Source organism: Nanorana parkeri, unplaced genomic scaffold (genome assembly GCF_000935625.1).
Source record: "Nanorana parkeri isolate BGI_ZX_2015 unplaced genomic scaffold, ASM93562v1 scaffold42, whole genome shotgun sequence".
NCBI lineage: Eukaryota > Metazoa > Chordata > Amphibia > Anura > Dicroglossidae > Nanorana > Nanorana parkeri.
In genome coordinates this window covers 1,159,753-1,183,148 of record NW_017306310.1, presented here as the reverse complement: position 1 = coordinate 1,183,148, position 23,396 = coordinate 1,159,753, and the positions used below count along the sequence as shown (strand labels likewise).

Below are 23,396 nucleotides of genomic sequence, written 5' to 3'. Positions count from 1 at the left end.
AAGGTGGCAAGCTTGGGATTTGACTGGTAGTATGGCAGTGTCTATAATAATTTTATAGTGTGCAGTTAGTGTTGCTACTTAGCGCTGAGGAAGCCATGACATTTGTTCACAACTACTGATGCTATGCTCGCGATATAAAAATTTCATTTTTTTCCCATCCTATAGCAGCAAATCTCTCTTTTTATACACTTTTTTTTTTTATATTACTTAAAACTTTTTTATTATCATATAAGGTGATTTTTAAAGATTTTACAATGTATTGCTAACTTTTTGGGTATCCTTTATAAATAGCAGAGTACAGTGTAGTTTAACTGTTGCCCAAAGCAGCCAATAAAACACTAGTTTTTATTTACTAATCTGCAGTAAAACTTGGACATAGAAGCATAGATGTGTGCTGTTTGTATGTCTTAAAGAAAACCTATCAGCCATAAAATCCTGTTGAGGAACAGCAAACAAAGTGTGCTGTTTTCTATTTAAAATGCCTTTTGTCTGCTTATACTTCTGGAGCTGGAATTCTTGAACTTTGGGGCTAGACCTGATTCACCTACAGTATCATTACTCAGCAAGGGTGCTTCTATTGGACGGGTGAATGGCCTGACGTCAGGGCTTAGACTTGAATCAGGGTAATCAAGCCTTTAATTAGAAAAGTGAAAAAAAACAAAAACAGTTTTACAAGGCAATTGAGATTAAGATTTTCTGGCTAACTAGAGTAATAGCAGACATATTTTGCTTCATACTCTTAGACAGAAATGGCTAACAAGTTCACTTTTAATCACTCCTAACCTTCTGCTAATACTGACTGTCTGAAGATATGTAGAATCTAACTATCATGGAGTGACAGTTGGTAAGATGACACATGATCCATAGTTTTATTGTTTAAATGCAACCATTGGCTACAGAAGGTCAACAGGAGATAATAGCAAATCAAGAGTCCATATTACATTGAAAAAAAGAAGTCTAAATAGGATTGATTACTATGGACGATACACTCTGCTGCCTAAAGCATACTTCTATATTAATATGTATTATATTTATATGTATATAATAATCAAAGCAGGTTTGTTGTAATGCTTTTAGTGATGGAACATTTCCAACTGATGAAGGATCCAGCCTGGAGGTCTCTGATTCCATCTTTGTGGGGGAGAGCGAAAATGTGGGCTCACAGGGTGGGCAGAACAGCTACTGGGGACGTGGAGGCTCAGGGGAGCAGAGGTCACTGCCACGAAACAAGTAAGAGTTGTTCATTACATTTTTCTCTTTCTTTTTCTAATTGGTATCTGGTTACAAAGGGTCTAAGTATAATTACTAAAATGTCTTTTTTTCACAAGATCAACACAACTTTCCCATGTTTTTCTAATTGTTGAAAGTTGTGTTACTCTTGTGTGAAAACAATTATAAATAGTGTAATTCAGAATATTTTATAAGTGGCCATTAGCTCTGTAGCGTGCCTTATAGAAGCCTGTATTAAAAAGAAAAATACTGGGTCTGGAACCAAAAAATGTACATTAGTGTGCATTAGGGGTGAAAGGTATATAAAAACAATACAGATTTTTACCATTATTTATCCAAAGCTAAAACATTGGCTATTGCTACACATTAAAGTAACTCCTTTATAGAAGCTGTCACTGTTGAACTGTTTTTGATTGGCACAGGTTCTGGGACTGTCTTCCTTACTAACTAGTGTTTCACTGACCTAAAACAAGTATTCAGAACAGGGGTTTATGACTTTTCAGACCTCACTGACTCTGGTTATTGATTCAGCAACCTACTAGGTAGCAAATACACGACCAGGATGGCAGCCCAGAGCCTGCATCGTTAAGAACTAAGTCAGCTCTCAATGGCAGCTCTCATGTGTTGGCCCTTATAGATCCTTTTATTAAGAGAATCATTCCCCTCCAAAAAGCACTTAAATATGCAGGAGCTCACTAGTATGATATTAGAAGATCAGAATACCTTTGTATACCCCTCTGGAGCTGATATCATTAAGAGCTTACATTTTCTGACTATGGCATTAGACCTGGTTAATCTCTCCTTACCCTGTTCTATTAGAGCACCTCAGTGGCCAGCAAGTGTGCTTCTATTGGAGGGATGAATGAGGTTGGGACTTTAATAGAAAAGTGAATAATTAAGAGAATCTTACCCCTTCAAAATATGCAGGCACTTACTAGTATAAAATAATAAGATCAGAATACCTTTTGTCTGTGTCTTACATCTTACCACTAAGTGGCTCAGTATGATTCATTTGTAGTATGCAAAGTTCTGTACCAATTTAAATTGTTTGAATTGAGAATCTTTGCACCTAATTTAGGAATGGGTAATAATAAAATAATCTCTGTTATGCAGGCATAGAGTATTAATGGTACTATCATCTCTCTGCAACAAAAAGCAATCAAAAATATATGTACAAAGTTTCATAAGGTTCTACTGCTGAAACCTAACACATAAATAATTGGGTTTGATATCAAATAGCATATTTCTGCATTCTTAATGTCTAGGACTTTTCCGATTCGTGGATTTCAAATATATGATGGGCCAGTCAGGCTCCTCAGGTGCACATTCAAGAAATTTCTCCCTACGGCCGAAAGACCATCAAGTGCAATTGGGTTTTCACTGAAGAACTCTTGGCAGATCACACCTCAAAACAATGTGTCCCTCGTCAAGATGGAGAGAAGTGTAAGTAGAATATATTAATAGCATGGTAATTTGACAAGCATCTACACTTTAAAAGAGAAAGTGGAGCCTTTGACATCAGTCCCATGAAGGGGCTTACATTTTGCTGTTTCTACCATAGTAATAGGAACACACATGCACACACCACCATATAATTATTGTCCCTTGTGGGAATTGACCCTAGTAGTCCAAAGACATACTGCTCCCAAATAGAACACATTTTCAGTTACATAGTAATATTCCCTATTAAGGTGCCCACACACCCTACGATTATCGTACGATAATCGTATGCGATCGACTTATCGTCCGATAATCGCCAGGTGTGTGGGCAGTGTGCAACCGCAATTACTGTACAATCGTACGACTTTAGACTTTCAAGCATGTTCGAAAACTTTGGTGGATCGTACGATTATCGCAAGGTTAGTGGCGTTTCCGTACGTCAAAAATCGTACGAACTAAACTGCTCATACGCAATCAAAAATACCAACATTCGATTACCGCAATTCCTCCAGTTGGTTTTCTTAAATTACGGCTAATTGAATCTTGCGATAATCGGGGCATTGTGGGGCCGCCATACGAATATCGTACGACGTTTCGATCATCGGACTTTATTATCGTAAGGTATGTGGCCACCTTTAAGCAGGGGGTTAAACATCCCAACTTCACTACATTGTGCAGTCTGTTTTCAGTAGAGACACTGAATTTATAACAGCTAGGACAAGCCTTAAAGCAGGGAGGAGATGTAACATGCTGAGGAGTCTGAAGTTATTGATGAGCTCCAGTCTAAAAGTCTGTTTGTGTTGGCAGTTTGCTCCTTGCTGAGTCTTGGAGCAAAGCAATTTGGTAGCTGTGTGTGTCTTGCAGATTGCCCTGACCTTTCTCCTGAGCTTGTACTCAGCTGAGCTGATATGCTTTTCATTATCCATCATAAAGCAGAGGTATTGTCTGAACCAGTTCTGGGCTACACCCTGAAATGCCAGACCCGCTGAGTCTTGCAGGAGAAAGACATAAAGTGGCGGGATGATTAACCAAGTGGTGCTACCGGGGATGCAACTCAAGAATCCTCCATCATGTACTGATCCGTGACAAACATTTTTGGCTTGGTTCTTAGAGAGTTAACGTTCATCACCCCAAGCAAATATAAATCTTGAGAAAATTGTTCAAACAGAGTTAATGTGTGCCTGTGCTGGGAGAAAGTTATGTCCACACTACCCCACCTTTACCAAATGACCCGAATCCAACTGCAAGCTGCTGACGTAGAAGTGGATTCCCCACACAAATCTCTTACTGTAAGTTCTGAGTGGCAAATAATGTGGAAAGATGAATCAGAAGATACATATTATTCCACAGCTTTGTGCCAAAAACTCAGGACAAAACATGCTAGCTTTTGTTTTTGTTTCTCTTAAACGTATTGCACAGAGAAAGCATTACAAGAGGATAATTAAAACGTGGCAACCTTCATGCTGCACCAGAGTCTAAAAACCTTGATCTAATCTTCAGATATTTGCTTTGTTTTCCAATTACAGAAGTGATTATTTTAATCTGGAACATGTTGTAAGTTAGTCTGAAACATCATGCCTATTCAGTTATCCTGCATTGCCCCTCTAATGTTGGTCCTCAATTACTTGTGTATGATAGTGAATGCTGCTCCGGAAGATGTTTGGTTTACCATTTTATCTTTGGCTTGGACAAAATGAAGTAATAGTGGCACTAATTGAGTACATTTTGTCTTTCTGGTTTTGGATCTCTCTGAAATTGTTTTTCTGGACATTGGTACTATTCTTCATACTTAGTTTATCACTACCCTTTCCATTATAAGGTCCTGACTCAGCATGCTTTAGGCTATAAAAATATGCTTTATGTTCTCTCTATAACTAATATTGTGAAAGATCTGTCATCCCAGTTAGAAGGTAGACATCCACAATGAGCGCTATCAGTTCTTTAAATGAAGGGGAGTATCTTGGTGTCTTGATGATTGGGCAACACAGCAGGAATGTATCTTTCTCACACTGAACAGAATGTACAATTCCATAAATAGAGAGAGACACGAGTGTCTGCATTGTTTATGTTATTCCCCTTATTTTTGACATCTGATAAACACGGTGATTTAATGTTAGCTTGGATTGTAAAGTAAGATCATTGTGTGTGGATTGCTGCACGTGTGCACTTCCTTGGAGAGTGCCAGCTAAATTGTTATATTACCAGCAGTAATGTTATCACTCTTAAATCTTGCCCACACCTTTTACTGTCCCTTTAGCGTTACCCCTAACTGCCATCATTTATCCAAGTGATATTAGGCAAAGGTGTTGCAGACTTTTAGGAACTAAAAATGGAAACTTCTTGGATTATGCTTTTTTCATTCAGGAATCCAGGCAGTTATGAATGTTAGGACTCTTTATGGACTGGACAGTTCTACATGCATGTACTCAAGGCAAAGAAGTACAAGTTTACTAATTATAAGCACACAATGGTACATTATGTTGAGATATGAAGGTATCATCTAAAGAATATCCTGAAAATCTTGCAGCATATCACCAATTTGCTATCATCCTGGTTGATCTTTGATATGATATTTGCTCCAGGGAAGCTTACTTAATCATGTTGCATACACAAGAATGAACTCGTTTTTGTACCAGACAGTTCAGCAGAGAACACAGTAACATTAATATATTCCTTTTTGCTGGTGGTTTCATTGTTTACAAGTGTCTGTGTGATGTATGATGACAACTATAAACCAAAGCCTCTGTTATGTGGTTTTTGCAATTACTAAGGACACAAGTTAAATGTACTAATACAGATAAGGGAGCAGATGCACCAAATCTAGAGCTTTCTTAATTAACCACATTTTATACCAGGCCAAGTATTGTTTTTATTTGTGATGCTCTGCCTTTCAGAGTAGAGATCATACCACATCTGTGAAACGGATGCTAATTTGGGCTATACCCTATTTATTTGCTGCAGATGGAGTTGTTAAATGCTGCTATGATCTTTTCAAATGATAAATTATTTTCCTAATCCACATATTAACTGCAGCATAACAAGAAGAAGTTTAATTTTATTAAAGCCAAAGGCATCTGCATTGGATTAAGGAAGAGTTTTAATCTCTTTGCTTACGAAATGATGGTGTACTCAATGTAATGTAATTTTTTCATTCTGTCTTTAGGTTGAACTGAAAGTATTTTTTGGTCGCTCTGGGCAGTGGTTTGGATCCAATGACTATGATGGTGATAAAGTCTCAATTTTCCATGACCTGGATGGTTCACTGACGGGTTACGCTGATACATTTGTCGGTCGAGCAGACAATTACCTCCTACGTCATCCAGGGTGCCTTACTGTGCCACGGTGGAATGGAGTGATGTGTAAAAGCCGCTATGCACAGGTGGGTGGAAAATAATATGGGTTGTATGTATGGAAATATAAAATCAATGTACTTTTAGTTGGTGCCAATTTTCCGACAATGTATACAGTATATAGATGTATGGATATTTAATGAGCATTTTTTTTATGAGCTACCTGAATGTGAATGTAAACCCTAACTAGATAACATTTAATTTGCAAAATAACTGTGTATCATAACAATTTGTGCTATAAAATACACATTTTCAACTTTTTCATACTTTCTTCATCTCGTTGTTGCTTATAACCTTCAGCCTTCTATAGCGAATTCCATTAATTTATGTCTACACCTGACCTCAACATAGCTCTTTGGTTCTTCTCTTCTCATATAGTAGAAATATGTAGTATTATTATTCAGTGTTCATGTGTGTTAGGAAATAAAGTGCCTTTAGTTCATACAGTTCTTATGCAACTGCGTCCAGTGATGAGATCTACGGGAGTTGTAATTATAGTCATCTAAAATAGTGAAGACTAATATGAGGCTATGGTACATACATTTGTAGAATGTACTGTTTCATTACACAAAAAGAGATTTATGTTTTTTTTATGCTACTCAAGGCAAAACTTTAATTACTATGTCTGGCCTATAGTAAGCTCTGCCCTTACGGCTGTCCCTACCTGTACATACCTGGGGAATAGTAGAGCACTGTTCATCCAGGAGGAAGTAAGAGGCCAGGAGATGAAGAAAGAACCATTTCTAATGCTGCCCCTAGAGCAGTGGTTGTGCACTTATGAGGTATATTGCAGCCCCTGACATCACCAAAGTCGGTACATAATGTCAGGTATAAGTAATGCTAGAGAGGACTACCAGAGACAGCAGAGATATTAGAGGATACGATGGGCGACATGCTGAAAGCAATGTGTCTGAGACCATGTTTGCACCTTGCCCATGTGTAGAAATTACCCTGTTTGACTTTTAGTTACAAGAGATGCTGTTGTCACGCTCATTCTTTGTGGAAAAAATAGTCAATCAGTTGATGCACTGAAGGACCGATTTTATGAAAAGTGTGCTAAAGGTAAAATTTCTTGTTGCCCATCAATCCAAAAAATATAATTTATGCAGTCCATTGTTAATTCAATGAAAAAATAATTCTAGCAAGCTAGCTGGTTGGCATGGACAACAATATATGTTATTTTTAGCACAATCTTCATACATACTGTAAAGCCATAAGTAGCAATGTCTTGCTTCTTCCTTGTCACCACACATCATCACATCGAATACTTAATGTATAATGCAAGGGTACAAATGTGCATTTAGGAGAAAGTTAGGAATCAGCATCTTGTTCTTGACATTACTCTTTTAGTCAACATTGTCCATCCTTTGTATTTGATATCTCTAGAGAATTGTTTGGGGGGTTTTTTTTGGTCACTGGAAATCAATAAATCCTGAGTGCTTAAATTGCTAGAAATTGGATTCCTTAAGCATGTCAGTTAAGGGAATTACTGGAAATTAGTTCCTTGCTGACAGTGTGCCTTGTCAATCAGTATGCTAGCTTTAAACACAAGGAACCTCACAGTCCCCAACAGGAGTATTCATTATTAAAGTGCATATCTGTTTATTTAACTTGTTTTTGTAGCACCAAGATATTCAATCTTATGACCATCACAGTTACATGGACAATAGGGTCAATCTGTAGGGAAATATACTGGCATGTCAATATATTCTGAGTTGTGGAAGCAAACTGGAGGAAACTTGGGTAAACGAAAAAAAAAAACTTCATGTGAACTTTATACACATGGTTTACGTAGAAAAAGTAACCAAAAGTAGGTGAATATGCAAGAATGAGGCTAGTGAGGTAGTTTGTCAGAAGAAAAGGGGTTACAGACCTTGCTGGCTAAAGGTGCCCATACACTGCACGATTCTCGTACGAGAATCGCGGGAAATCCCGCGATCGTACGAGAATCGTGCAGTGTATGGAAGTCGTGCGACCGTTTCTACTGTACGGTTGCACGTCTTCCGTCGAACAAGCAGGCTGGAAAACCCGCCGAGAATCGTATGATTCTCGGCGAGTTAGTGGCCTGCTGGTTCGACAACTGCCGAACGGGCCGTTGTGCGCACGCGCACACAGCCTGTTTGCAGTCATCGTAAGCCCGCCCCTCATTGCAGTCATCGTAAGCCCGCCCCTCAGGGGGCGGGCTTGCGATGATGGCAAGTACGATCTGCCTGTCCAAGATGGGCAGATCGTACGGTTTTTTAAGTACTTTACAACCCTCGTAAGACAAAAGTCTTGCGAGGGTTGTAAAGTGTATGGCCACCTTTTAGATGGCAGATACTATGGATACAACAACAGTTGCCCATGTGCTTTTCCAGTCCCAGCTTTATGGGAGAGTGGCAATAGAAAAGCACTGTAAACTATAACTCAAATAACGCCTTGTCCACAGTCCTCCAGTGCTATAGGGCAAATTTGCAGCAACTCACTCAGCATTTAACTTTCAAAGTATTTTATTAATTTTCCAAAGTAGAATAAAACAATAAAATAGCACATGATGCACAATCAGTATAGCATACAATTGCATTTCAGTTTCTTCCACATTAGCATAGTCAAGTAGTAAGGGGGGGATCACTAGAAGCCATACACACAATATATAATAGTTCTGTAAAACAGATCATATCTATCACCCTATTCTTGCCAATTTATCCCCCATCAGCAGAAACAAAACTCAAAACAGTCTGAGAGGAATATCTGGCATAGGGATCCGCCTATGTCTGCAGCAAACATTTGTTGTGATCTCCTCCTTATCTATATAAATAGAAGACTTTCTGTCCAACATCAATGTACTAAACAGCTCACGTGTGCGAGCATAATGAAAAAAAAAAAAAGACAGACAAAAAAAGGAAAAGGAAATAGATGCTAAAGGACGTCACTCAGCATTTAAAGTGAACCTGTGCTTTGCCCATGCTGGGTCAGTTAGGAGTGGAACACATGGCTTCAGCTATTGATTCTCTAGTAAAAAGATTTTTAACCCACTGAATAGAAAGTTACAAAATGTAAGTGTGTGTATATCCATCATTCTAGTAGGGCTGCAGCTAACGATTATTTTCAGAATCGATTAGTTGGCCAATTATTTTATTTCGATAAATCAGATTAAAAAAATTAAATACAATCCTTAATGTAAAATAAAATACACAAACAGAGTGTTGCAAACATAACGTTTATTTCAGAGGAAAACTGCATGCACAATTTTTTGCAGTCGCACTGCACTGGAACGCCCGGCATTGCAGTACTACACTTTCTGGCGGGGGTGATAGCACTTCAGGTGGGAGGGAGGGGCGTTTGGGGTACCATTGAAATGAATGGCACCACAACCCACTTCCTGCACCAGAATTTGTCAGGCTGAAACAGAAAATTACTTTTTGCCACTTTTTTATAATTATTTGTTTTTTACTATTTTTAAAAAATATATATATTTTTTAAAGTGTGTTTACTTTTACTTTTAGGGGCTTAGGGGAAATATCAGAAATCTAAACAGACCCCTGACATTTCCCTTTTGAAATAAGAGATTGACATAGGACATAGAGTACTCAATCTATTTTTCTGCAGCCCCAGCACTCAATAAACAGGAAGCACTGAGTACACTGGCTTCCTGTTCATTCATAAATTGAGGGGACAGTATACAGATACTATGTCCACAATCATGACTGAACAGGAAGTGATATAGAGCACTTCCTGCTCATTTATAATTGGGGACACTGAATACTCAGTTATTTGCAAACATTGTAATGATCAGCACTGATCACTGTGATGTTTGAATATTACAGGGAACAATCAGCAATTATTCCACATATTTGTTGATCATCCCACAGCTCTCCTCATTGCCCTGCTCAGCCACCTAACAGCTTTCTCCTCCCCGCTCGATGACAGCATGTAGTTTGGCTCTGCCCCGATTCCCGTTGCCTCTGCTGATACAGGTGAGGCAGAGCGGTGGGGATCAGCAGGGGGGACACAGAGAGCTGCAGAGCCGATGCCGTGGCAGTGGTGGTGGTGGGAGGGGTGGTGGTTTTGGTTTGGTGGAGCTCTCCTCACCAATGGCCACCGGCTTCAGGGGTCTGTACCCTCTCCGATCCCCGCTGGGAGCAGCGGGGATCGAAGGGGACACAGAGCCGATAAAGCACTGGCTCTCAGCGTGGAGGAGAGAACTACGGGACCTAGACCAACTAATCGATACTGAGAATCGTTGACAACAATTCTCATTTTCGATTATTATGGATGAGTTGGTTTCAGCCCTACATTCTAGTGTAGTATAGAAATCAATCTTGTACAGTATTCTCTTATTACTAACCCTCAAAAACCAAGCTCTTGTCTGTGTAAGATAGCTAAACAATGACTTTTTTTTTTTTTACTGATTCTGCACAGTCGCTTATGCTGTTCATTGTAAATGAATACAATAGGTTGGGAGTGAAGTAAGCGATTGGTGCAATTGAATGTTTTTAGCATTATGGGGATTATCTGTAAAACTTCTTGAGATTAGTTAACCAATTTGGAGAGCCAAGAGAATATTCCCTTCAATATCTTTTTACACCATTTCTATTTCTGCCACTTGAAATATCCCATCATGCATTGCCTAATTATTGAAGTTTTGTGCACATTCCCACACTAATAATTTAAACCTGGATCACTGACTTCATGTGAATTCCAGACCGTTTTTCTACTAAACTAGTGCCAAGAACACAATATTTTCTTTTAGCCTAGAAGTTATTGCAATGCCTTACTGTGTAACCCACTGAAAATGACTTTAGAAGAGAACTTTAATCGGAACAAAAACATGTCAGTCGGTTTATATAAAATATTCAATTATGAGTACTTAGTCTTTCCTTTTTAGTATAATCTTCAGAGGCAGCACAACTGAAGCTAACAAAAAAAAATCGTCTCCAATAGCAGTGCGTACATTACGAGTGCCCATTTATGGATTTAACGATGCTGCATATAAATATCCTTTATTTCATTGTCAGTGGTGTAACTAGGATGGTAAAAGACCTGGGGCACCCAGTGGAAAGTAATGATGCGCTGTGCTGTGGTGAATGGTGGGTGTGGCCAGTTAGAAGGGCTTAAAGGGGTATGGTTAAATAAAACCTGAGACGGTTCATTGTATATACAACACACATATATACCACAGTCTTTTAGTACCCACATGATATGCTGTAATAACTGTACCATATGCAAGAGTCTAAACAGACATAACCTTATCCTCAGCACCTGGAACCTAGAAAGAAGGAAACATGGGGCGTGCTGCAGCTAAGAGTGGGTGTGGTTAAACTGCCCTGGATATTGGGTGTGGCCTAAAAAAAAATGGTCAAATATAGTCTAAGCCTACTACTGCTTATGTATGCAGTAGTGTATATTACTAGTGTATATTATAGTGTAAGCCTACTACTGCATATGTATGGAGTAGTGCATACTAGACATGTGCACTGGCAAAAAATTAGTTTTGATTCGGATTTTATGTTATTTCGTTTTTTGGGATTCGGGTGTGAAAGTCGATTCGGATTCAGACAAAATACGTTAGCGGCAGTTCGTTAGAACGTTCGTTTCGTTTTAGTTTCTTATTCGTTTCGTTCATTCATTCGTTCATTGCAGCAAAGTGACATTTGAGGGGAATTTTTTTTTCTCCTTCTCTAATATCACTTTGCTGCAACGAACAAACGAATAAGAAACGAAAATGAAACGAACGTTCGAACGAACTGCCGCTAACGAATTTCGGAAACGGAAATCCAGATTCGTTTGCATTCGTTATATCTGTAATTCGGATACATCCAAATATCCGAATTTCCGAAAACTCGTCCGAATTTCCTTTCATAACGAAACGAATCGCACATGTCTAGTGCACACACTGCACACATATGCCAGGTTCCTTGCGCCTACAAAATACTATTTACTTACTGTACCACAAAAGAGTTTCCCAGACACACAAAAACCTAAAAAATTTTTTTTTTTTTAACATACTATAGAAAGAGTGAAGAAACACTATGATTGATTATGCCCTTTATAAGTTTCTCTGCAACCTGTTCAGCGCAACATCCAATCTTTGCTTGGAAGGATAATATAACATTTGCACTCTACTCTGTTCTACTCTTCTCAATTCATTAAGCTATTACAATGATTATTTACCTCAACAGCTATTCATTTCGGCAATGACAGCCAATGAGAGCTGAAAATAGCAGTCACATGACTAAAATCAATTCGTTTGGCAAATAACACGTGATTTTGGTTAGTAAATTAAGCCTTCTTTAACTCCTCTGTAATCCGCATGGTGGTAAAAAGTATTTATTAAATGCCTTGAACAAGCGCACATATTATGCTAGTCTCACTAATAGTAATTTCCCATAATTTACTTCACTCCATTACAGATTTGACAAGGATGCTGGACTAAACCCAAAAGCTTTTAGATCTCACACACATGCAAATGAAGTGTGTCATGGCAATTTCTCTAGATAAATTGGCTTCCTGAAAACACAGCAGTCATCCAAGCAAAATACAGACACTTGAACTTAAAAATAGTATTACTCTTGTTAGAGCTCAAAAGTTATTTTCAATGTGTTTCCTTCTCTGGGAGAGTTTTCAAGAGCAAATAAATGAACTGCTTTACCGTTCCTTATGTTGCAGTTGCTAAAATAGACAATTTACCAGCAGTAATTTAATATATATCTAGCTAAATCTTACCAGGTACTCTTCCCGCCATCTGAGGCAGGTAGCTTTATTTGGAAAAGGGTGCTTTTGTAAGGGTCTGATCGAACAAGGACCTGTTTTCCTATCAAGAACTAGCCACTAATCAGATTTTCAGTGCACATTTGAATCTGATTGGTGCTAGTACTTGGCATGAATGTGCCTATAGGAACTGTGTTGGTGACGGGCAGCAGACTTCTTCTTCCTAATTGTACAAAATCACCAGCTCAATTCAGATGATGTCCAACCCGGGGTTGCTTTAACTATTATAGGTGGACGCCCCCAAATAAAAGGGAATCATATTTTTTGGTGTTCCAAATTGTGATTTTTTGCCTTTTGTTATGAAAGGTGAAATTTACTTTTATAAGATAAAAACCTGCCTAGGAGCAGAAACATCTAAAGTTGACTCCTGATACTTTTATTAGCCTGAAAAAGATTCTTCTGTGTCCCTCTCTGATTTGACTTATCTTTGTAACTGGAGCCCAAACTTCCCTAGCTTCATGATTAAGCCAAATACCATTCCCTTGTCTAATAAGACTCGTTTGCCATCAAGGGCGGTCCCATTGGACAGGAGGATGCAACTTTGTGGAGCTCGGTCACAAAGTCAAAGAAAGTCGGGCCCAGTTAATAAGTGAAATCAAACCAAAGAGGCACAGAAGAAACATTTCTAGATAATTAAGGTCATAGCATAGATCTTGTGGTGTCTACTCTGTGGCAGGAATTTTAATTCCTGCCACAGAGCAGGAAGCTCACTTTAGTTTTCATTTTTTGACTGTCCTGCTCCTACAAACAGACATTTCAGAGGAACTCAGGCCATCACTCTTGGTAATCCCATTATGGGGTAAACGGCAGAATTTTAGAAATAGTAGCTCTGTGCTTTTTGAATGGCTAAGTATTCCCACATCTGGGGGTTTCTTTATTTAACTTCTGCCTCAAGTTTTAACTAGGCTGAAGTATTATGCATTGCAATGCTACTTCATAAGAAAGGACACAGTTCACTATGAATTTGAATTTGGTTAAAGTTTCTTCATTACCAGCAAATGTTTCCTTTCATTTTAAAGGCATTGACACATGGACACTTTAGAACATCACAAGTGTCCAGCCAGGAAACCGCTGAGTTCACAATGTAAAAAAACACCCTTTTAGTAACATGAATGTGAATGAGAAGAAATGTTGCCCTGGCACATGACAGTGCCTTTCCATTGGCACAGGATCACTGGTCTCATGAAGAGTGGATCCAGAACAGTGTTTTGGCAGCACAAAGAGAGTGTTCTTGTGTAAAAGCAGAACAGATTTTAAAATTCGAAGTCATGTGCAATTAGGGGGGGCACTTTTTCAACCAGAATGCCATGGTTTCACATTCCATAACTCTAAATATTTGTGGCTTCAGCTCCCTTTTAACGCTGCGCATATGATTTACTTATGGGAATTCATGACAATGCCCTTAAAGGTCACCCAAAACTGATATTTCACTTTATGGTTGGCAATGGTGAATTGAATCACCTACTCGATTCTTAGAACTTTCCGTAATAGATATCTAGCTGATGCTTCTATTCCATTCTGCAAGACCATAATGTGGAAGTCACTTTCTTGCCAGTGGATTCCCCATATACAGTACATGATGAAAAGTCCAAAGGGGAGCCTGACACCATCAATTGGCATTTATAGTGTGCTGGAATGCTACTTGTAATACCTGTGCAGGCTGTTTAAAGTATCCAATGAAAATGTTTAGGAATGAGTGGGGAGGGGGCTATAAAATATACATAAACTTATATTTATGTCTTCAACTGCCTAGAGTTACCAGTAAAATATATGCTTAGATACCTTCAGGGAAAACCAACACGGCCACCTTAATGCAGATCTTCTATAATGTACAGTATATAGTTCGTTTTCCTTTCCCTTCCCCTCCCCGCTGCTCTGTTTATCTGCTAGGAGTTAAAAAAAAAAGAAGCCCTGTGTAAGGCCGGAGTAGTAGTTCACACAGGGTTATGGATTACCCATATGTCAGCACAGATTGGCCCAGCCCTGTCACATGGAGTGAGTCACACGTGCCTTCATACCCCAAAGTACTGGGTATTTCCTTTAGGTCTTGGGTCTGAACGGACTAATGTGAGAGTGAAGGGAAGGTAAGTATATGCTGGTGGGGATGGGACAATTACAGCAAACCTTTTGCCTTAACACCAGTATTCTTTATAGTGTGGGGACCATACATTTATATTTGTGAAGCTATTAATAAGTTAATATTAGGAAGTAACTTGTTTTTTTTAGGAAGTTATTTTAAGAGACCCTGGCACCAGATCATAAATTTCAACAGCAATCTTCCCATTAGAATATATTTGCATGTAGCTTATTTTATGCATGTTATTTACCTTTTAAAAGCCCCCCTTGTTCAGGCATCTGAAAGGCCAGAGATTTCTGCATGACTCTGCCAACTTGTATGTGGTGTCAGGAGCTCCAGCAGAATCAGAGCTGTCTCTTAAGTGACATTCTGTAGTGTTGCACTTTACTTCTTCCCAACAGTTACAAAAGAGGTTACGTAGGGAGAGGAGTTGAGGGAAAGCTGGGCCAACTTAGACAGTAATTAAACACTCACAGAAGTGGAGAGGCCTATGACATGCTAGGAGGGAGGGGGAACTATGGCTGTGCTATGGAATCAACCCTTCCTGAAGTGGTCAAAATTCCTACCTCAGAGGCACATTACAAGTGAAGAAAAATTGTTTATGAAAAGTAAAAATGTGGCAAGTAAGGATTTAGAATACTTTTATTATTCTGTGTTTTTACCTGCCATTTTTTTGCAGGTCTTAAGTAATAAGGAACTGAACACTAGAAGGGCGGTGTGGCAGCACACGGCAGTCGTCCATGTGCCTCTGTATTCATGTGTGTCATAGTTCATACACTTCCACGTGTCTAGGATTCCACTGCTGTCTTTAGCTGTGTTATGCTGTACATACAGTAGTACCGTTTCTCGCCAAGCCCACAGCCAGAGTGGGGAACAATAACAGCTATAATTAACACCAATGAAAATGTCAAATCCAGCTCCCTACTCAGGTAGTCATAAAAAGATTTAATGTACCTGGAATCTGTCTTCTGGGTAACGCTGCATATTACAGGTAAAAGCCAGGGAGGAATTCAATCCACTCTGTCACGGAACATTAAATACATACACGTCTTTCTTTTCTGTATATTGTAAATCATTTTTGTTCTGTTACTTTGACAACAACAACAGGTTACATTCCTCTATGGGGTGTAGATTATGTGTTTTTCCCATACCTCTTTTTAGCCTGTGTGTGATCTGAAAATAATCTTTATTGTACTTAGTGTTACACCCAGAGCTGTTACCATTTGTCTGGCAGCCCTTTGCATTTTAAATCAGATTCAAGTCAAAAATACTCTTTCAAGGATTCCCAGCTATTTTCATAGTTTAAGCCCAATCAAAAATATGCGAGTTTGTGGGCACCCAACCATCACACCTATATGAGCTTGTTGGACATCCCATTTAAAACCTATTACAATTAATTTTGAGTTGCGCCCCTTCCTCCCTTTGAGGCCATAACAGCATCCACTCCTCTGGGAAGACTTTCCACAAGATTTTGGAGTGTGTCTGTGCGAATGTGTGCCCAGCCAAAAAGCATTTGTATGGTCAAGAAAACCTGGCCCAAAAATAGCATTCCAATTCATCCCAATTGTGTTCAGTAGGGTTGAGGTCAGGGCTCTGTGCAGGCCACACCAAAGTAGTCTTTATGGAGCTGGCTTTGTGCACAGGGGTACAGCCATGCTGGAACAGAAAAGGGCTTTCCCCAGTATTTTGCCATAAGGCTGGAAGGACATCCACATACTACTGTTCATATAGTATAGGTGTGTTAGTCAGGTGTGCACAAACCTTTGGCCATATAGTGTATATATTGCTATCTGTATAGCTATCTGTCAATTAATATATGTCAGATTTGAAAATGTTCACCAGCGCTATAGTATCACTCTGTACCACTTTTTTCAACCCTCTTGCCAGATAAAAACAAGTAACAGAAGAAGGGAGATTCAGAAAACTCTCCTGAAACACAGTTAACGGAGCTGTTAACCGTGTTTCAGGGGCATTTTATGAATGCAGTGGGCCTGTGAGCAAAATCATAGGTTGGGCCACCTTCCTCAAGAAAAAGAAAATGTAAAAATTGGGCCTGGTTTGCATTGCACTGAAAGTTGGGCGTGACTTAGTAATAACCCCCTGCATGACGACAATATAAACCCCCAGCATTGGTGTCAGTGATGACAATAATAACCAGCCAGCATTGATGTCAGTGGCCGTAATAATAACCCCCCAGCATTGGTGTCAATGATGACAATGAAAACCCCAAGCATTGGTGTCAGTGATGACAATATAAATACCCAGCTTTGGTGTCATTGATGACAATAAAAACCCCAAGCATTGGTGTCAGTGACAACAATAATAAACCTAGGGTTTTCACCCGACAGTCCAGGTTTTGAATGCAGTGTCCGGGTTTCATGGCAACAGAAACGCGGACACAAGATGTCAGGCAGACAGGGGCAACCAAAATTAAGATAGAAGCCACTGCCCCACACTGAAAATAGTCTCAACTGTGATATTTACATATGAATGGGTGGCGCTAATTACATATGAATAAGCTGCGACTCATTCTCCCCCAAAAAATGTCCGCACATTGCCAGAGTGTTCGGGTTTCCCTTGAAGAAAAGGTGGGAACCCTAAATAAACCCCAGTATTGGTGTCAGTGGCCGCAGTAACTACCCTTCAGCATTGGAGACTGCAATATTAACCGCCAGCAATGGTGTCTGGCAGTACTATTAACTCCCCCTCTCCTTTGCATTGCTGGTTAGTGACAGTGCTGTTAATCTCCCTTCTTTGCATTGCTGGTCAGTTGGAGTGCTGTTAACCCCCACCTCCACCGTTGGTGGCAGTGCTGTTAACCCCCTTCTCCTCCATTCACATTGGTGGTTCTTACCTGATCACACCCTCCTGTGCCACTCTCTGTTTCTCTCTTCCCTGTACAGCTGGGTCTGTCCCGTTGGACGGAGATCACTCCATCTGAGAGTGCTAACTACAGCAGGAGTTATTTCAGTGCTGGAATGCAGAGATCATTCCAGCCCTGTGTGCAGTGAGTGAGAGCACAGTGGTCCCCATTCCTTTTCGGACCCGTGTGCACTGCAGGCACACATTATGGATACGGCACTGCTGTGTTTACTTACTCAGCTTTTGTTATTAGCCTTTATTGTTAAAATGAGTGCCACCACCTTGGTGATAGCTAGTGCTTACCAACCTTACCTCTTTTATGACTTTCTTTTTTGTAAAGTCTTTGAAGGTTATAAATATTAGGTTTAAATACAATTTCTTCCCACTTCTTTAAAGCGGCTAAGGATAATCAAATGATTTTTATATGATTGTGCTTTAATATTTAGGTTGGCACGAGCTCAGTGGCTCTTTACAGACATTGAACATTTCTTAAGAGGAAAATATTAGAGGAAAATATTTATATAAAGCACATGTTTGAGATTGCTTGGCTTTTACTCTTCATGTTATTTTGTACCTCTTTCTTTGCAGCTGTATATCCAGGCCAAGCGCCCAGAGAACCTCGCTATTCTGGTGGCCAGAGCAGATTATCCTTCTCATCCACTGAGGCTGGTGGGGGTGAATAAAGGGGCACCATACCAGCAGTATCAGCCAGTGGTGATGTTACAGCAGCCCTACGCTATCCGCTGGGAAGGTCAATCTCCAAAGGAGGTCATCCTATACCCGATTAACTTCAACAGGTATTAAAGACATTCTACTGTATGCCCTAGATAACGCTTAGCTGGCCATGCACATTACAGTTTGTGCAATATTCTAGATTTAAAAACAACTATATAGTGCCAGACTGCCTACCTGATTGGATACACATTTGAATGATGGTTTGTGGGGTGACATAAATTTGGTAATTGCAAAGGAAATTTTACAGAGATTGTAGAGATGCTGGGATATATTGGTGAGCTTGGAACACATAGTTACATAGTTGTTAAGTCCATCCAGTTTAACCTATATGTGCGTATCTGTAGGAGTCAGTAAGAATTCCATCAGCCCTAAAACTCATCTCATGCATTTGTGTTTACGCTTAACTTGGCCATACATTTCTGGCCAACTTTCATTCACCCTGTGACCTGAACGAGAGAAATCTAGCAGATTCCTCCATCCATGCTAAAGAGTCCCGGTGAATGTTTTCTGACAGCCACTTTAATCCATATTGTAAATGGCTAGCATGCTACAGCACCCTTTGCCACCTCACTTTTGGGGAAAATGATGGAAATACAATTTAAAAGATGCTGGATGAAATACCAGGGTGTAGCATCCCCCAGAAGTACCTATGCATTAGTCTACAGTGTGATTATAGGTGTTAGTTATTGAGGTTTGTCATTTAAATGTTAGTAATTAGTGGTGCCACATGCACAGCATGAGTCTATCATGTTGGATTTCCTAACGGCATACGTGTGGCTCTGGCGGTCTGTGACAGTCCCCGATGACACGTGACAAAGGCAATTTAGACATAAGCTGTCCCTGTTTGCCTTCACAAATAATTAGTTGCATTCTATGGCTTTCAGTGAAGGCTGTCAGTGCGGCTGTGTGTCTGACTTTTTTCCAGGCGATGATTCTTTGTTCTCTGTCAATTCTGATAAGTGCCAGAACTCCCTGCACAAGTACAGCCCATAAGTGTGTGTTATGGCTGCCAACATATTTCACAAAACAAACTCATTTCAGACAGAAGCGTATGGTAGCTCTTCGGCATAAGCAGCTCGGTAACAGATGCAGGGAGAGAAGTGTCAGCATGGAGACACAGGGCTGACAATATACACAAGCAGGACTGCTAGATTGCCTTAGTAGGGTGGGATGAACCCCGAAGACGGGCCATCAGGGCACAGCAGTCATTCAATCACTCTGGTGCTGCCTACTGAAGGGATTTACCTTGTGCCTACAATCGCCTTGTTAATATGTGTGATTCTGTCTGTTTGTGTTCATAAACCTCAATACTTAGCAAGCAGTTTCTTTTAACTGGATTGTACTGCAATACAAAAAAAATCCTACCCAGCAAAATTATATTGATTGTTCTGAAGAGTGATCTAGATCGTTTCCCTGTACTTTATGGGGCCTATTTCTATAGGGTCAAACCTCTTGGTACATCACTTTGTTTAGTGTACTCTGTTCATATCTGTATTGGAGCAGTTTATAAAAGTGGATGTTAATGGCATCTGAAATCAATAACCTGCCACGTTTGCATTTTTTGAATCCGTTAAATTGTAACTGCTTTAACCGAATTTGTAAAATTGTGAGCAGGCTTATGAACAGGTAATATGCTGAATTGGTTCATATTGTTTGCATAATGGTATAAAGAAGAGCTTCATAATAGTATAAGGAAGAGCTCCAGTCAATAAACAGTATATTTGGGGACATAAGGGGCATTTGGCTGCTGCCAGGACACTTCAGCAAGGGGGTGATTACAGTCCCACAGTACAGCTGTGCCCTACATATAGGTCCCTGTTAGTGTGGTTAGTTCAGCAGGCTGGAATTAAAGTGATTCTCTCTGCAGACAGCCCACAAACCCTTCTGAATACCAATACTGTTCACCTTTCAGTGTGAAACCCTTCTAAGTGATGTAAAAATATGAGAGCTGCCACTGGTGACTGTTTAAAGGTGCAAGCTCTGGGGCTCACATACTGGTCCTACATACCTTACCTAGTGAGAGCCTCAATCCTGCAGCAGAGACTGCTCACCTCTCTCCCCTACACTCTGACAGTGGACAGTACCTCGGCGTCCTCACATCTAATGCTAATGCACTGTATTAGACATGATGAAACATGGGTAATTAAATCACCAAAGCCCGGGGGAGAAGAGGCTGCGTGGACCAGTCTATCAGCCAGGCAGGAAGGAGGATTTTTTTTTTTTTTTTAGATCCTAGACCAAAGCAAGCAGTTTACCCACTGCAAGGGTTAATTTTTTGATTGTACCCAGAGTTGTTCATTAAAGTCTCATGAAAATGATATAATACTTGTTTGCTTTCATGATATTGACCCATACTTTGACTGTGTAGTATTGTACCCATACAGCATGCATAGCCATAAGTGACACTTGTGTTTTTCATATGTTTTATTACCGAAATCCATACTGACTTAGAAGGCCCATATGAAAGATTGTACATTTTCATATAAGTTTCACAGTTTTGTCCATTTGCACATTGTGTGATTGTTAAATTAAAGTGATATAAAGTAAAATTTGCATGAAGAATACTCATTAGGAGGTGTTACTCTGCAGAATCAGTGATGAAAAAAAGATTTGGGTCTACTCGTAGACCACAGACTTAGACAAAGCATGCCAGGCTAAGCCACAGCAAACAAAGCAAGCAGAATACACTCATGCATTAAAAAGGGTATTGATTTGGGGGATAAATCAGTACTTATACCCCTATACAAAATACTGGTCCGGTCCCATCTTAAGTATGCAGTACAGTTCTGGTCACCAATCAACAAGAAGGATATCTTTGAATTAGAAAGTGTTCAGCAAAGGGCAACAAAATTAGTAAGGGGATTGGAGGACCTCGGGTATGAGGAACGATTAAGTAAATTAGATCTTGGATAAGTGGTGATTAAGAGCAGACATAACCATTATCTAAAATGAATCAATGGTGACTGTAGTGATGGGAACAGGCTGTTGAATCAAAGGTCCTTGATATGGACATGCAACCACAACTTGAGGTTGGAGCAAAGGAGGTTTAATCTGAAATTGCACAGGGGCTTCCTTATGGTTCGAGCAGCAAAAATGTGACCCTTACCTTCACCTGATAGCGGTATCCGCAAAGAGTGCTGACAATGTCAAAAAAATGTCTAGATGCCTTCCTCAATTGGCACAAAATACAGGGGTATGTATATTCTTAGAAGACTCAAACTGAAACTCACACACACATATAGGTTTGACTGGATGGACTGTCTTTTTTGCAACCTTACAGTATCTCCTATATAGGTATTATCTATTGAAAGGAACATACCATAAGTACCTATTGACAATCTCCCATTGGACTGTAGAGTTATTAATGGGTGTGCAGAGCCAGGGATGGTAGCTGCTCTTTGTCCCAAGCTGTATATTTGGTGCTCTGTAACACCATATTAAGTATAGCTCTGTTTGCATGGACCGGCTTACCAGTATCTGTTGGGGCTTTGTTGGTAGCAAAGGAAGGTACGTTTCATTATCAGTCTCAGTGACACATAAATGTATCCTTCAGTTACACAGTTCTGTCATCATGTCAGCACATTATAATAACGTTCTAATAACAGCCGGGTTTTCATATTCAAGCAATATTGCTGCATGCATTTTCTGTTGAAACAAAGTGTCAATGTGTATCTCTGTCTCTGACCCAAATCATGGAACAGAGTTTGTTGAAGTGATGAGTCATTTGTTTCTCTTGTGTAGAGGCGTAAAGGAAAATGGTGTCATTCTTTAGGGAAAATTCTAATATGGCCTTGGTTTTATTATTAATGTAATAGAATGAGGGATGAAGCGTGTTTGTTTCATGTTCATTTTGAAAAGCTCAATTCTATTACATTGTTGTGTCAGACGTTTTAATGCCATGTAAGGCTGATGGGAAGCATCTGTGCCCTTTTCATGCTCCATGCTTCTAAAATGAATATTTGGATATTTACTGATATTGGGCAGCATGTTATCCATTCCTTGTGTATTCATCAGTACCCAGGACATTGTGCAGTGTGTTCTGCTGTGCGGTCATCATAGACACTTAAAGTGACATTAAAGTCAAAAATGTTTTCCCCTCCCCCAATGTTAATGAAAGCACTTACCTTAAATTATGGGGTCTATTCACTAAGCAGCCAAAGGATCTAGCCGTAGCTTCAGCCGATCCTTCGGCTAGCTTCGGCCCCAGGACCCCTTCGGTTCAGTGCTGCTTTTCACATTTTCGGACGGGAGCGCGAAGGGAAGACACAGGTAAATTTAAACTGCTTTTAAAGCGTTTTCTTTCTTTTTATTTTTTTTACACTTTTTGCATATATCTACTGCTTGCTAGTAGTAGAAATATGCAAAAACACTGGAGGCTTTAATTATACTTTAACCTTTCAATGGTTAATAATGCACTGGAGGTTTAACATTATAGCTAAAAGTGACACTAAACTCAGGAATGTATCTTATTTGGGTATCACTCGGCTGTAGAACCTCAAATCATCTCTGAATTGGTGCTGACTCTATACTTCCTTCTGGAGGGGGGCTACTTTTGTTCCCCATGGTCCCTGTGTGTGTTGTAAAGTAGTCACCGCTCCAAGCTCGCTTCTGTGATAGACTACAATCTCAATACAAATTAGTAAACTAAATGTGAGATTGTAGTCCATCACGGGAGCAAGCTTGGATCGGGGGCTACTTTACAACACACACTGGGACCATGGGGGACAAAATTATATGGCTGCAAACACCAATAGAGGCACTGGCATAGGTAGGCAAATTGTTACATCACCTAAAAAATGAAAGTGTAGTTTAGCAGCAAAACAATTGCTCCAGGTAGCTGTTGACCACCAGCGCAGATAGTGCTAAATAATGTAGGGGCCGACACATACCTGCGACAGAATGTAACCCCGTCACGGCTGAATCCTTTGGTTCTACACATTCTGTTCCATGCT

The 23,396-nt window shown here is 39.8% G+C and overlaps 1 protein-coding gene across 1 annotated transcript in view; it reads left to right on the top strand.

The window, feature by feature from the left end:
* The window catches only part of LOC108799971 (transmembrane protein 2-like), a 102,246-nt gene that overhangs the window by 60,275 nt on the left and 18,575 nt on the right, over positions 1-23,396 (top strand). The window contains exons 16-19 of the mRNA XM_018571925.1: positions 1,078-1,230; positions 2,496-2,673; positions 5,834-6,049; positions 18,298-18,506. Of these exons, the coding sequence (XP_018427427.1) occupies positions 1,078-1,230; positions 2,496-2,673; positions 5,834-6,049; positions 18,298-18,506 (756 nt within the window). The remainder of the gene's footprint in view (positions 1-1,077; positions 1,231-2,495; positions 2,674-5,833; positions 6,050-18,297; positions 18,507-23,396) is intronic.